General features: G+C 32.1%; 1 protein-coding gene across 1 annotated transcript in view; it reads right to left on the bottom strand.

Annotated features, from left to right (window-relative positions):
• The window catches only part of LOTGIDRAFT_238738 (hypothetical protein), a gene marked incomplete at its 3' end in the record, with an annotated part of 10926 nt that extends 86 nt beyond the window's left edge, over nt 1-10840 (bottom strand). The window contains exons 1-9 of the mRNA XM_009051356.1: nt 10618-10840; nt 9339-9407; nt 8926-8967; nt 7882-8060; nt 7132-7243; nt 3084-3275; nt 2328-2475; nt 1914-1986; nt 1442-1624 (exon numbers count right to left, since the gene is read on the bottom strand). Of these exons, the coding sequence (XP_009049604.1) occupies nt 1442-1624; nt 1914-1986; nt 2328-2475; nt 3084-3275; nt 7132-7243; nt 7882-8060; nt 8926-8967; nt 9339-9407; nt 10618-10728 (1109 nt within the window). The remainder of the gene's footprint in view (nt 1-1441; nt 1625-1913; nt 1987-2327; nt 2476-3083; nt 3276-7131; nt 7244-7881; nt 8061-8925; nt 8968-9338; nt 9408-10617) is intronic.
• Between the last annotated feature and the right edge of the window lie 1198 nt (nt 10841-12038).

The following is a 12038-nucleotide window of genomic DNA, read 5'->3' as shown; positions in this document are numbered from 1 at the left end:
CTCTTATATTATATTGCAATACGTATCATAATCTCTTATATTATATCGCAATACGTATCATAATCTCTTATATTATATCGCAATACGTATCATAATCTCTTATATTATATCGCAATACGTATCATAATCTCTTATATTATATCGCAATATGTATCATAATCTCTTATATTATATCGCAATACGTATCATAATCTCTTATATTATATCGCAATACGTATCATAATCTCTTATATTATATCGCAATACGTATCATAATCTCTTATATTATATCGCAATACGTATCATAATCTCTTATATTATATCGCAATACGTATCATAATCTCTTATATTATATCGCAATATGTATCATAATCTCTTATATTATATCGCAATACGTATCATAATCTCTTATATTATATCGCAATACGTATCATAATCTCTTATATTATATCGCAATATGTATCATAATCTCTTATATTATATCGCAATACGTATCATAATCTCTTATATTATATCGCAATACGTATCATAATTTCTTATATTATATCGCAATACGTATCATAATCTCTTATATTATATCGCAATACGTATCATAATCTCTTATATTATATCGCAATACGTATCATAATCTCTTATATCGCAATACGTATCATAATCTCTTATATTATATCGCAATATGTATCATAATCTCTTATATTATATCGCAATATGTATCATAATCTCTTATAATATATCGCAAAACGTATCATAATCTCTTATATTATATCGCAATACGTATCATAATCTCTTATATTATATCGCAATACGTATCATAATCTCTTATATTATATCGCAATACATATCATAATCTCTTATATTATATCGCAATACGTATCATAATCTCTTATATTATATCGCAATATGTATCATAATCTCTTATATTATATCGCAATACGTATCATAATCTCTTATATTATATCGCAATACGTATCATAATCTCTTATATTATATCGCAATACGTATCATAATCTCTTATATTATATCGCAATATGTATCATAATCTCTTATAATATATCGCAAAACATATCATAATCTCTTATATTATATCGCAATACGTATCATAATCTCTTATATTATATCGCAATACGTATCATAATCTCTTATATTATATCGCAATACGTATCATAATCTCTTATATCGCAATACGTATCATAATCTCTTATATTATATCGCAATATGTATCATAATCTCTTATATTATATCGCAATATGTATCATAATCTCTTATAATATATCGCAAAACGTATCATAATCTCTTATATGATATCAAAACGTAATATATATCTTATCTCTAATATCGCCAAACATACTGTATCTAAATTTATCGGAATACGTATTGTATCTCTTATATCGCAACATGTATTGTATCTCTTATATCGCAATATCCCAGCACTAACACAAAAATATAACTTTATAAGAGTTACCTCTCTTGTGGTTCAACCAGAGCCTCAGATTTATACAACACTCGTTTCAGTAGGGGAGATTTCTTACTGTCTCGATACAGACCATCTCGGCACGGTCGTCGTAGTTTTATAAATACATGATCTGAGCTGTGTATACCATATTTACTTTCACATTTCTCACACAAATCATAGTCCACACAATTACTGAAATTAAATAGGAGATACTGACAAACTAAACTATGAAGTTTCATCTCCTATTTCTCTTCACCTAATCGGCTAATGAAGACTAGCAACACGATACAGTGTGCAATGAGGAAATTTTGTCAAGACGGCAGCATTAGCCAAACTCATTCTGAAATGCCTGATATGTTTTTTTTATTCAATTCACTTACATTTTGAGTCCTACTTTCCTGAACCTAATTGGCTAATGAAGATGGCCAACATCATACAATGAAGTCTGAATGACTAGAAGTCTGAAATAATTGGTACCTACCCACATTTGTATCTGGGTCCCAGAATAGTCTTCTGACAATTTTTACATGATACACCTTCATGTAGATATATAGCTGAAAAAGATATCAAAACAACTATGTGAAATCTCCAAGAGGGAATACCAAATAGAAAAATATCAAATTTGTCAAATATCCATCTCTCTAGATAAAGGGTATTTTGAGTTTTAAATCAATTAAATGAACATTATTAGCTAATGTGGATAATCTTTATTATCTAGGTATGTGCACTCTCAGAAAGGTATACAGAGTTGACTTATCCAATTTCCATAACAGTATTAGTTTTGTGCCAAGTTGACAAAATCAATTCAACAGTTGACCATTTCCAACTCTATAAAATTATAAGCTATGTGGTTTCTCAGAATATTTCATTACTCTTTGGAAAAATTCTTACTTACGATGAACATGTCTAAGATCTGTTTTTCTACCTCCCCATGGACCACCATCTTCTAATCTATTTGAAGTGTGATCCAAACCACGTAGAACTTGTTTTACAGTCTTTTTGGTCACATCATGGACTATTTCATTACGTAATTCTTGTTTCAACTGAAACGTAATAAAATTCACATCTACAGAAAGAAACAATCATTTTTATAAGGATCCTGTTTATCGACTTATCCTTCAGTCAAAAGAACATAATTTACAAGGATAACAACTTAAGTTCTCAAGGATCCTGTCTACTTTTTACGTTTACAAGGATAACAACTGAGACACTCAAAGATCCTGTCTACCAGCTGAACTTTGAGCCAAATAAAAATATTTCACATGGATAACAACTTGAGTTTGTGAGGATCCTGTCTGTCAGCTGGCTCTTGGTTCCCTATTCAAGGTTACCAGACTTAGATAAGCCTAGTGAAATTAGAACAATATTTGACTTTTATTTGGGACATTACAATTCTTCGTCCGATGGCTGTAGTTCTTGCAATTCCAGAATGAGTTAACCGGAAATGATGCAAATGTCCAAAATAAAAGTCAAATGTGTCCCTGACACACTTAAAAAGGCTAGGAAACCTATTTCCAATCACTTAAATTGTATGTTAGTTAAAATTTTGAGATTATTCAATTTTCACATTATGGAAAAATTTTAATCACACGATTTTATAGAATCAGGGGTTATATACTTAATTAAGCAAATTCTTGCAAAGGAGTATTACCTTTTCCATGAACTCAACAAAAGCTGGGTAGGGCATAGAATCATCAGAAGGTACTTCAGGAAGATTGGCACCTGTCATTCTTTCATATTCACTGTTGGAAGAGATTTTTTCTGTTTCTATTGGTTGATCAGCTGAGGAGGCAGAGTTACTGTCTGTTTCTAGGACTTGGGCTTCTTCCTTGTCGGATATATTCTGCAATCAAAATTTTTTTTTTTTTTCATTAGATTGATAAGTACAGACCAGTACTGTATCAAATAATCATAAACTTCAACATACTAAAAAAATATAAGAAAGAAAGGAAAGAAACAATGACTTTTAGGAATGATAATTAACTTAATTAGTTTGGTCAAAAATCTTGGTAATGATTTTTTTCGGGATTATCCTTATTCTAGATGAAACTATGCAAGGAAGACTCATAATTATCAATTATCTCAAAAATAAATAGATTCCTGGTGTTTATGTTTTGAACATTTTCTTGGCTCCAGAATATGAACTTATCACTGCTATAAATAGGCAACTGTAGGCAATAAGATTATTGGTAAATGGAAATTTGTCTATTTTATAAAACTGAATTTGAATATAAGCTTCAAAAGGGTACTGATGACTTTGCAGTTTGATACAAATATCAAGTTTACATTGAAAAGAAATATACCTCCTTCCGAGAATTTTCAACCAAATAAAGTCCCTAATTTTGACAGAAAATTGTCCTTTATAAAATAAGATAGCTTGCGTTGCAAGCTAACATACGCCCACTGGCAGCTGTCAAAAATAATAAAACAGTCTTTAGTGACTAAAGTACGAATTTTCTCATATTGAAGAAATTATTTATGCTGAATAATTCCACAAAATTTTTTAAAATCAATATCAATAACACAAATACAACAAACAATTAAATCACACAGCTCTAATCAAGGGCAAAAAACAACTTTTAACGCATGTTTACAAAGTCAAGGGCAATAACTCAAAAAATGTTCATCAAAAATATCTCTTGTTAGAACTTGTCCGAGATCTTATCAATTCCAATGATCACACCAAGTTTCATCAGAATCAGTTGAAAACTGTAGCTTCTATTGTGCTCACAAACAAATTTTGACGCGTTTTTCGTAACTTAATGGCATTAACTCAAAATCATTTCATCGAAAATGCGTCAAGTTAGAACTTGTCCGAGATCTTATCAATTTCAATGATCACACCAAGATAAACTGTTGCATCTTGGGATGTCACATGACTAAGCTATGATTGGATATCTGTCTTGGATTTTCCACTTGGTCTATTTATAGTATCTTATGATGCTGTACATGTATGGTGGCTGGTTAGGGACATGTTAAATGATTAAATTAAATTTTCTTATTTGTTAACCAAAATAGTTTCTCAGGAAAATAATGACATCTATTGCAAATTGTGATTATGAACAAAAAAATTGTGACTTACGAACACTCATACCAAGTTTCGTCAAAATCTGTCAAGAATTGTGCCTTCTAGAGTGTTTACGAGCTAAAAATTGAACGGTTTGCAAGAACAAGGGCAATAATTCATACTAAATATTTTTCCTGTAGTAGCCTACTTATCCAGCAACTCAATTCAATCTTCCAAGAAACAAAACCTTTCCCCTATGATCCATGTTTAATTTCATTTTTGTATCAGCACAATTGGTGAAAATGAAATGATTATGCAAACCTTTTCTCTTGAATGACATTTATAAAATGAAATCAGATAAACTGCTGCATCTTGGGATGTCACATGACTAAGCTATGATTGGATATCTGTCTTGGATTTTCCACTTGGTCTATTTATAGTATCTTATGATGCTGTACATGTATGGTGGCTGGTTAGGGACATGTTAAATGATTAAATTAAATTTTTTCTAAAAATTGAACGTGTTTTCAAGAACAAGGGCAATAATTCATACTACATATTTTTCGATTTCCCTGATTTTTCTATAGGGGTTATCCTTGGGTGAATACGAACACTCATACCAAGTTTCGTCAAAATCTGTCAAGAATTGTGCCTTCTAGAGTGTTTACGAGCTAAAAATTGAACGGTTTGCAAGAACAAGGGCAATAATTCATACTAAATATTTTTCCTGTAGTAGCCTACTTATCCAGCAACTCAATTCAATCTTCCAAGAAACAAAACCTTTCCCCTATGATCCATGTTTAATTTCATTTTTGTATCAGCACAATTGGTGAAAATGAAATGATTATGCAAACCTTTTCTCTTGAATGACATTTATAAAATGAAATCAGATAAACTGCTGCATCTTGGGATGTCACATGACTAAGCTATGATTGGATATCTGTCTTGGATTTTCCACTTGGTCTATTTATAGTATCTTATGATGCTGTACATGTATGGTGGCTGGTTAGGGACATGTTAAATGATTAAATTAAATTTTCTTATTTGTTAACCAAAATGGTTTCTCAGGAAAATAATGACATCTATTGTAAATTGTGATTATGAACAAAAAAATTGTGACTTGTAGAGTCTGTCAAGAATTGTGCCTCCTAGAGTATTTACGAGCTAAAAATTGAACGCGTTTTCAAGAACAAGGGCAATAATTCATAACATATTTTTCGATTTCCCTGATTTTTCTATAGGGTTTATCCTTGGGTGAATACGAACACTCATACCAAGTTTCGTCAAAATCTGTCAAGAATTGTGCCTTCTAGAGTGTTTACGAGCTAAAAATTGAACGGTTTGCATGAACAAGGGCAATAATTCATACTAAATATTTTTCGATTTCGCTGATTTTCAATAGGGTTTATCCTTGGGTGATTACAAACACTCATACCAAGTTTCGTCAAAATCCATCAAGAATTGTGCCCTGTAGAGTGATTACGAGCTAAAAATTGAATGTGTTTTCAAGAACAAGGGCAATAATTCATACTAAATATTTTTTGATTTCGCTGATTTTCAATAGGGTTTATCCTTGGGTGATTACGAACACTCATAACAAGTTCCGTTAAAATCCTTCAAGAATTGTGCCTTCTCGAGTGTTTACGAGCTAAAAATTGAACACGTTTTCAATGACAAGGGCAATAATTCATACTAAATATTTTTTGATTCCGCTGATTTTCAATAGGGTTTATCCTTGGGTGATAACGAACACTCATACCAAGTTTCGTTAAAATCCTTCAAGAATTGTGCCTTCTAGAGTGTTTATGGGCTAAAAATTGAATGCGTTTTCAAGAACAAGGGCAATAATTCATACTAAATATTTTTCGATTTCGCTGATTTTCAATAGGGTTTATCCTTGAGTGATGACGAACACTCATACCAAGTTTCGTTAAAATCCTTCAAGACTTATGCCTTCTAGAGTGTTTACGAGCTAAAAGTTGAACGCGTTTTCAAGAACAAGGGCAATAATTCATACTTAATATTTTTCGATTTCGCTGATTTTCAATAGGGTCTATCCTTGGGTGATAACGAACACTCATATCAAGTTTCGTCAAAATCTGTCAAGAATTGTGCCTTCTAGAGTGTTTACGAGCTAAAAATTGAACGCGTTTGCAAGAACAAGGGAAATAATTCATACTAAATATTTTTCGATTTCGCTGATTTTCAACAGGGTTTATCCTTGGGTGATTACAAACACTCATACCAAGTTTCGTCAAAATCTGTCAAGAATTGTGCCTTCTAGAGTGTTTACGAGCTAAAAATTAACAAGGGCAATAATTCATGCTAAATATTTTTCGATTTCTCTGATTTACAATAGGGTTTATCCTTGGGTGATTGCAAACACACATACTAAGTTTCGTTAAAATACGTCAAGAATTGTGCCCTGTAGAGTGTTTACGAGCAGTTGTGGATGGACGGACGGACCTACGGACATGGGTGACGACAATATACGCCCCCCCCATTTCATGTGGGCGTATAAAAATGAGATAACAGTAATAGTGCTTGCTCTTGTTCACATTCATTTCAACACAAAGTCTAACACCAAGACTAACAGTTTAAATTCAAAGCTGATATTCCAATTTTTTTAAAATAATCATTCTACTTTGATTTGATTACTGCGAAAATAGTTCTAGATACATTAAAACGTTACCTTTGTTAAATATAATCCAGTTTCTTGGTCTCTGTCTGAATTAGGAGTAATCTCCCCTGTTTCTCTCATATCAGCGGGTTCTGCCATCTCACTCGTTGATGGCTGATCGGAACTATCAAAAAAAACAGAATACACAACATTTTTAACTGGGCTTTTTCTTAGTATTAACCTTTTCAGGATTCTCTATAAATCCTTAATATTTCGTAGTTTTCTCTTACGTTTCCAACCAATCTTTTACATGTCGGAAAATAATATTTGACTGAATTAGATAACTTCACTTATTTGTCAAAAGATTTTATGCTAGACTACAAAGCGTCTGAACAATTCTAAAATTACCCCAATTAGGGTAATTACACTCAGATTGAACCCCTGCTTTGATGGGTCCGAATTTAAATATTTAAATTTTAAGTTTTTTTTTTTCCCTTAGAGAACTTTTGCCAGGAGAGCAGCATCAGCCATTTTAACAACTGACCAGGAATTTTAACATCCACAGTCTGCAGCACATGGGATCTTGTTTCATTTTCCAAATCAGCATTATGACGCTTTATTCATTTCAACCTTTCCTACCTCCAACACTTACTGAGCATGTTTTGTGAAGAAAAAAATCGTATGATGTCTCCACCTATGTCATGTTAGCAAACAATGTCTAATTCACCTAAAGCCACTCACAATTAGCAACTCATATGTCCTAATTGGCAATTTATAAACCTGTAGAGGAGACATTCAAAATGGAGTAAAACTATGGCAAACCTGTTGACTGTGATTAAAGGTAGAGTATGTGGCACTTTATTTCGGGGGATGGCTGGTAAAATTCGAGTAGCGTCAATTTGTGTCACAGGAGCAGGGTATGCTTTCTTTTCTGTTGCACTTTCAGTCTTCTTGATCCCCTTCACTTCCAACTGCATGATTCCTCCATTATCAGCAGCAGTCTACAAAAAAGTAATAATTTGAAATTCTTTAAAGTGACAATCTGATTTAATTTCAACATATAGAATTGCGATTATTAGTTTTCATAATCCAATGTCTGCTTGAATAGAAATAAAGGAGCCTATAGGCTCGTAAATGTTTACGTAAATAGACTATTTTTTTTTTTTAGCTGTTTGTGATATTCTTAGTAGGAACTTTAAAATAAAAAAGGGACATATTCCTCTATATGATGGCATGCAGTTTTAAGTATTACATGATTAACACCTTTAATACTGGTTGAGACAGTCCCGCTAAGGAAAGGAAAACTAGACTTAAACAATCTAGGATGGCTATATCTACTTCACTGACTGATTTTGTTGCAGCATATCAATAAGTCTACTTTCATTTTGTATCAATATACTTCTATACAATGAAATGGAGTTTTACATCCTACTTTTGTTTTTCTTTTAGGGCTATAAAGACACACAATACTATGCTATCAAGACAGAACCAGTACAGTAAGACAGAGTCCTGCTATATAGACAGACAAAGTTTCTGATGGTCTGGGCTGAACTGACACCTACACTTTCCTTTGTCGTTCATTTGATACCAATGATGGCTAATAAAAACATTTTATGTTTCTATCTTATATTTTGTCATCTTGACTTTATGGATTGCTTAAAAGGTCAAGGGTCAGATAGAGTCTAAGGTTTCTTTATTCTTTATTTCCAACTGTTGAGGTATCTTACACTACATCACAACACGAGGAGACACTTCGATTCAAGTCCAATCTGTTGGACAAGATACTCAGGGGGAAATAATCTTATAGTTCATTGAAATGTTAACTGTTCTGTTCTCAACAGTTAAGAAGACATGAATTTGACTTACCTTCATGGCTTCAAACAGTTCATCTTGTGTGCTCATCATAATCTAAAATAACATAGCAAAATTAAGTTTTAGAGTTGATAAACTGCAGGTAAGTGTTTTTTTTTTTTCATATAGCCAATCACATTTCTTTCCTCTTCAACGGTGTATTCTAAGAAGCATTAGACAATGCAGCTTTTGTTGTCATCACCAAATCCTATCTACTCAGAAAGCAAACATATAAATAATAAAGTAGAAATACACAAAAAGAAAATAATTCCTTCAAAAATACCTCAAACTAGGAATTTCACTTTCTATTTCTATATAAGCTTATGTTTTTATTGCAGAGTCTCAAGAAAAAGAGTTGTACCGGTATTCTTAACATTCTTAACCTGTTCCTTTAAATCAAATTTAAAAAGAAAAATTTTAATTCTAACCATATCATTGTCCTCATCTGAATATTTGATGATCACATCATCTGGAGGGTCTTCATATTGAGCTATAACCTACAAATACAAATAAATAATTCTAACATACCAAGATATATGGATTACAAATGGGATAAGTGAAGGTTTGACATGAGAAAGTCATTTGTTCTACATTTGTCTTAAAGCAAGGTCATTGGAGGTGATTAAATCAGTATAATAGATATCTTTTGTTTTCATGTGACTTGATTCAGATTATCAATACCAGTACGGTAATACAAGTGATTATCTGATTGCCAATAAGTGACTAAGTGATTTTTTCTGTTTATCCAAACCACTGATTAGCGTCGTTATCATTTACAGAACTCAGATGTGGTCTACTGTAAATCAGACCAATTTTTAAAAGATAACTCTCCAAGATGTCTTTAACATTGGTCCATGATTATTAAAAAGTGTCCTGAGTTGCAATTTTGTATTTCGAGTTGTTTTGAATTTGTCACAAGTAAAAATACTACTGATGTATAATTTCAATAAAACATTATTTATTATTTGAATGACAGATCATTCTTGATTGTGAAAAGTCATAGTCTATTTATAGTTTCTGATGTAAGTAGCAAATGCAATACCCCACCATCACATGTTTCAGAATCAACTTAACATCTAACATTGAGTTAGGCTAGGCAGTTGTACATGTTTTAATTCTGATATGTGCCATCATGTTAAGAGTTTCCAGTTCAGTGCCAGTTGCTAGAGCCTACACATATGATCCTATCTAGGGTTACCAAAAATTACAACGAGCAACTTCCTTCAGGTGTAAGATCCCATATAACATAACATATGTGGGCTAGAGACAAAAACAGAATGGACTTTTAACCCTATCAATGGCTTCCCTTCCATAACAATAATTAATAATAAAAAAAATTATGTAACCTCAACTTTGCTTTAAAATATTAAGATATCAAAAATTGATAGACAATTATATATTAACATGTAGTTAAATTCTCCATGGTATTATAACACAAAAGACCATAAAAATATATCACATAAAGTATAAATATCTAAGACACAGCTGATTAAAATCGCACCAACCAATCGCCAATCGTTATTTGTTTAGACACATTTCTTTAGTAAACAAACACATAAAAACAATGCCCGAGGGCAGAAGCATTCAAATGGACGACAAACTATGCTGGCAATCTAGCCTTCAACCATAATTCGTCTTTGCACAAGTTGAAAATTTTAGCATGACATTGTAAATTATGGACAATTAATATGGAAAAGAAGGCCTCACCACAGCTTTAAAATCTGGCCACATAATATTCGGCTCGACTCGAAAAGGTTCTGGCTGCTCATGATCCTCTTTGTCCAAGTGTCTAGCAGTAGCTATCAGGTTTTCCGACATGTTTCCTCTCGACCCTTCGTCAATTAATTTCTATCTACAATTTTGACGCCAGGATCACAAATAAATTAGAAAAAATACGACGCACAAAATGATAAAATTTTCTGCTTTCTCCTTCAAGCCTTAGTACTTATTTGAGATATTCATGTGCAATAAATATAGTGCGTTGTTTTTTTACCATGATTATTCTTCCATTTTTCGTGAAAATTTGATGACAGTCTCCTTTCACTTGATTTATTCAATATCTAAACAATTTCAAAACGTCAAATGACATTTTGATTTTAAGTCGAAACTTTTTCTGAAAATTCTGCAATGTTTTTGTTTTTATTTAGAGTGTAGGAATATATAATATCTATTTTTAGTAAATGACGTTGAAGACAGATGACGTAACGAGACAGATAGATTCGATTGTCCAGACTCTAACTTTACTATATTGAAGTCAATGTGATAACAGAGACTATAATCATGCTGAAATTACTAGTCTAAAATAAATATTTAAAACAAAAGTGTAGAATCACATGTTATTGACTCAGTAAGCTACTATTTTCTAATAGAGTATGAACTAATAAAGGTATGCTGAAGGCTTGTTGGCCCACTGAGGATATCATTTCATTTACGGAACCAACTCCGCATAAATACCAGTCCTTTTATTTTCTGCGTCGTTGCCTATTAGTTTGTTTTCAGATATCAAATTGTTCCTGTTTGACACAAACCGGATACCGTACTTAATAAGTTATCCTAGGTATAAACGTTTTGCCGACGATTCTTATATTCAGTGTAGCACATGTCACAGCTCAAACATGGCAAGAGTAACATTGTTATCAATTTGTTTAGTATTTTCGTTTCTTTTATTTTTAAGTAAGTATCTAGACTTATTTATACTTTTTTAAGATTTCAAAATTTAGACCAAGAAGTTAACTAGCTAGCTGATAAAGCTAAATATCAACTAGGCCTACCCGGGTCACCCGGGTCATAATGAGCTTAATCTCAGGTTCTCCTACAATCAACGAGATGTTCACTCTCTTTGCTTCAGACCCTTTTACCAATAAGAAAGTTAACGCTCTGGCAATAGTCTACAGTTGAGCGGAATTCTAATTTTGATTCTAAAAAGTGTAATGGGATAGCTGAAAGTAAGCTACACGAATTGTGAGGAGAATATTACAATTTGTTTTGATGGCAATAACCCTTGAAAACAAGATAAATCATTTGAAGATTTGCTTTTAGTTAATGGAGAAAAAGTAATACATGTATATACTGTATCACTGATGATTCAACAAGTGGTTTATATACAAACAGTCTAATGTCGTGACTGT

The sequence above is a fragment of the Lottia gigantea genome (assembly GCF_000327385.1).
Source record: "Lottia gigantea unplaced genomic scaffold LOTGIsca_165, whole genome shotgun sequence".
NCBI lineage: Eukaryota > Metazoa > Mollusca > Gastropoda > Lottiidae > Lottia > Lottia gigantea.
Note: the sequence above shows the minus strand (reverse complement) of the source record. Positions and strands in the feature narration are given on the sequence as shown.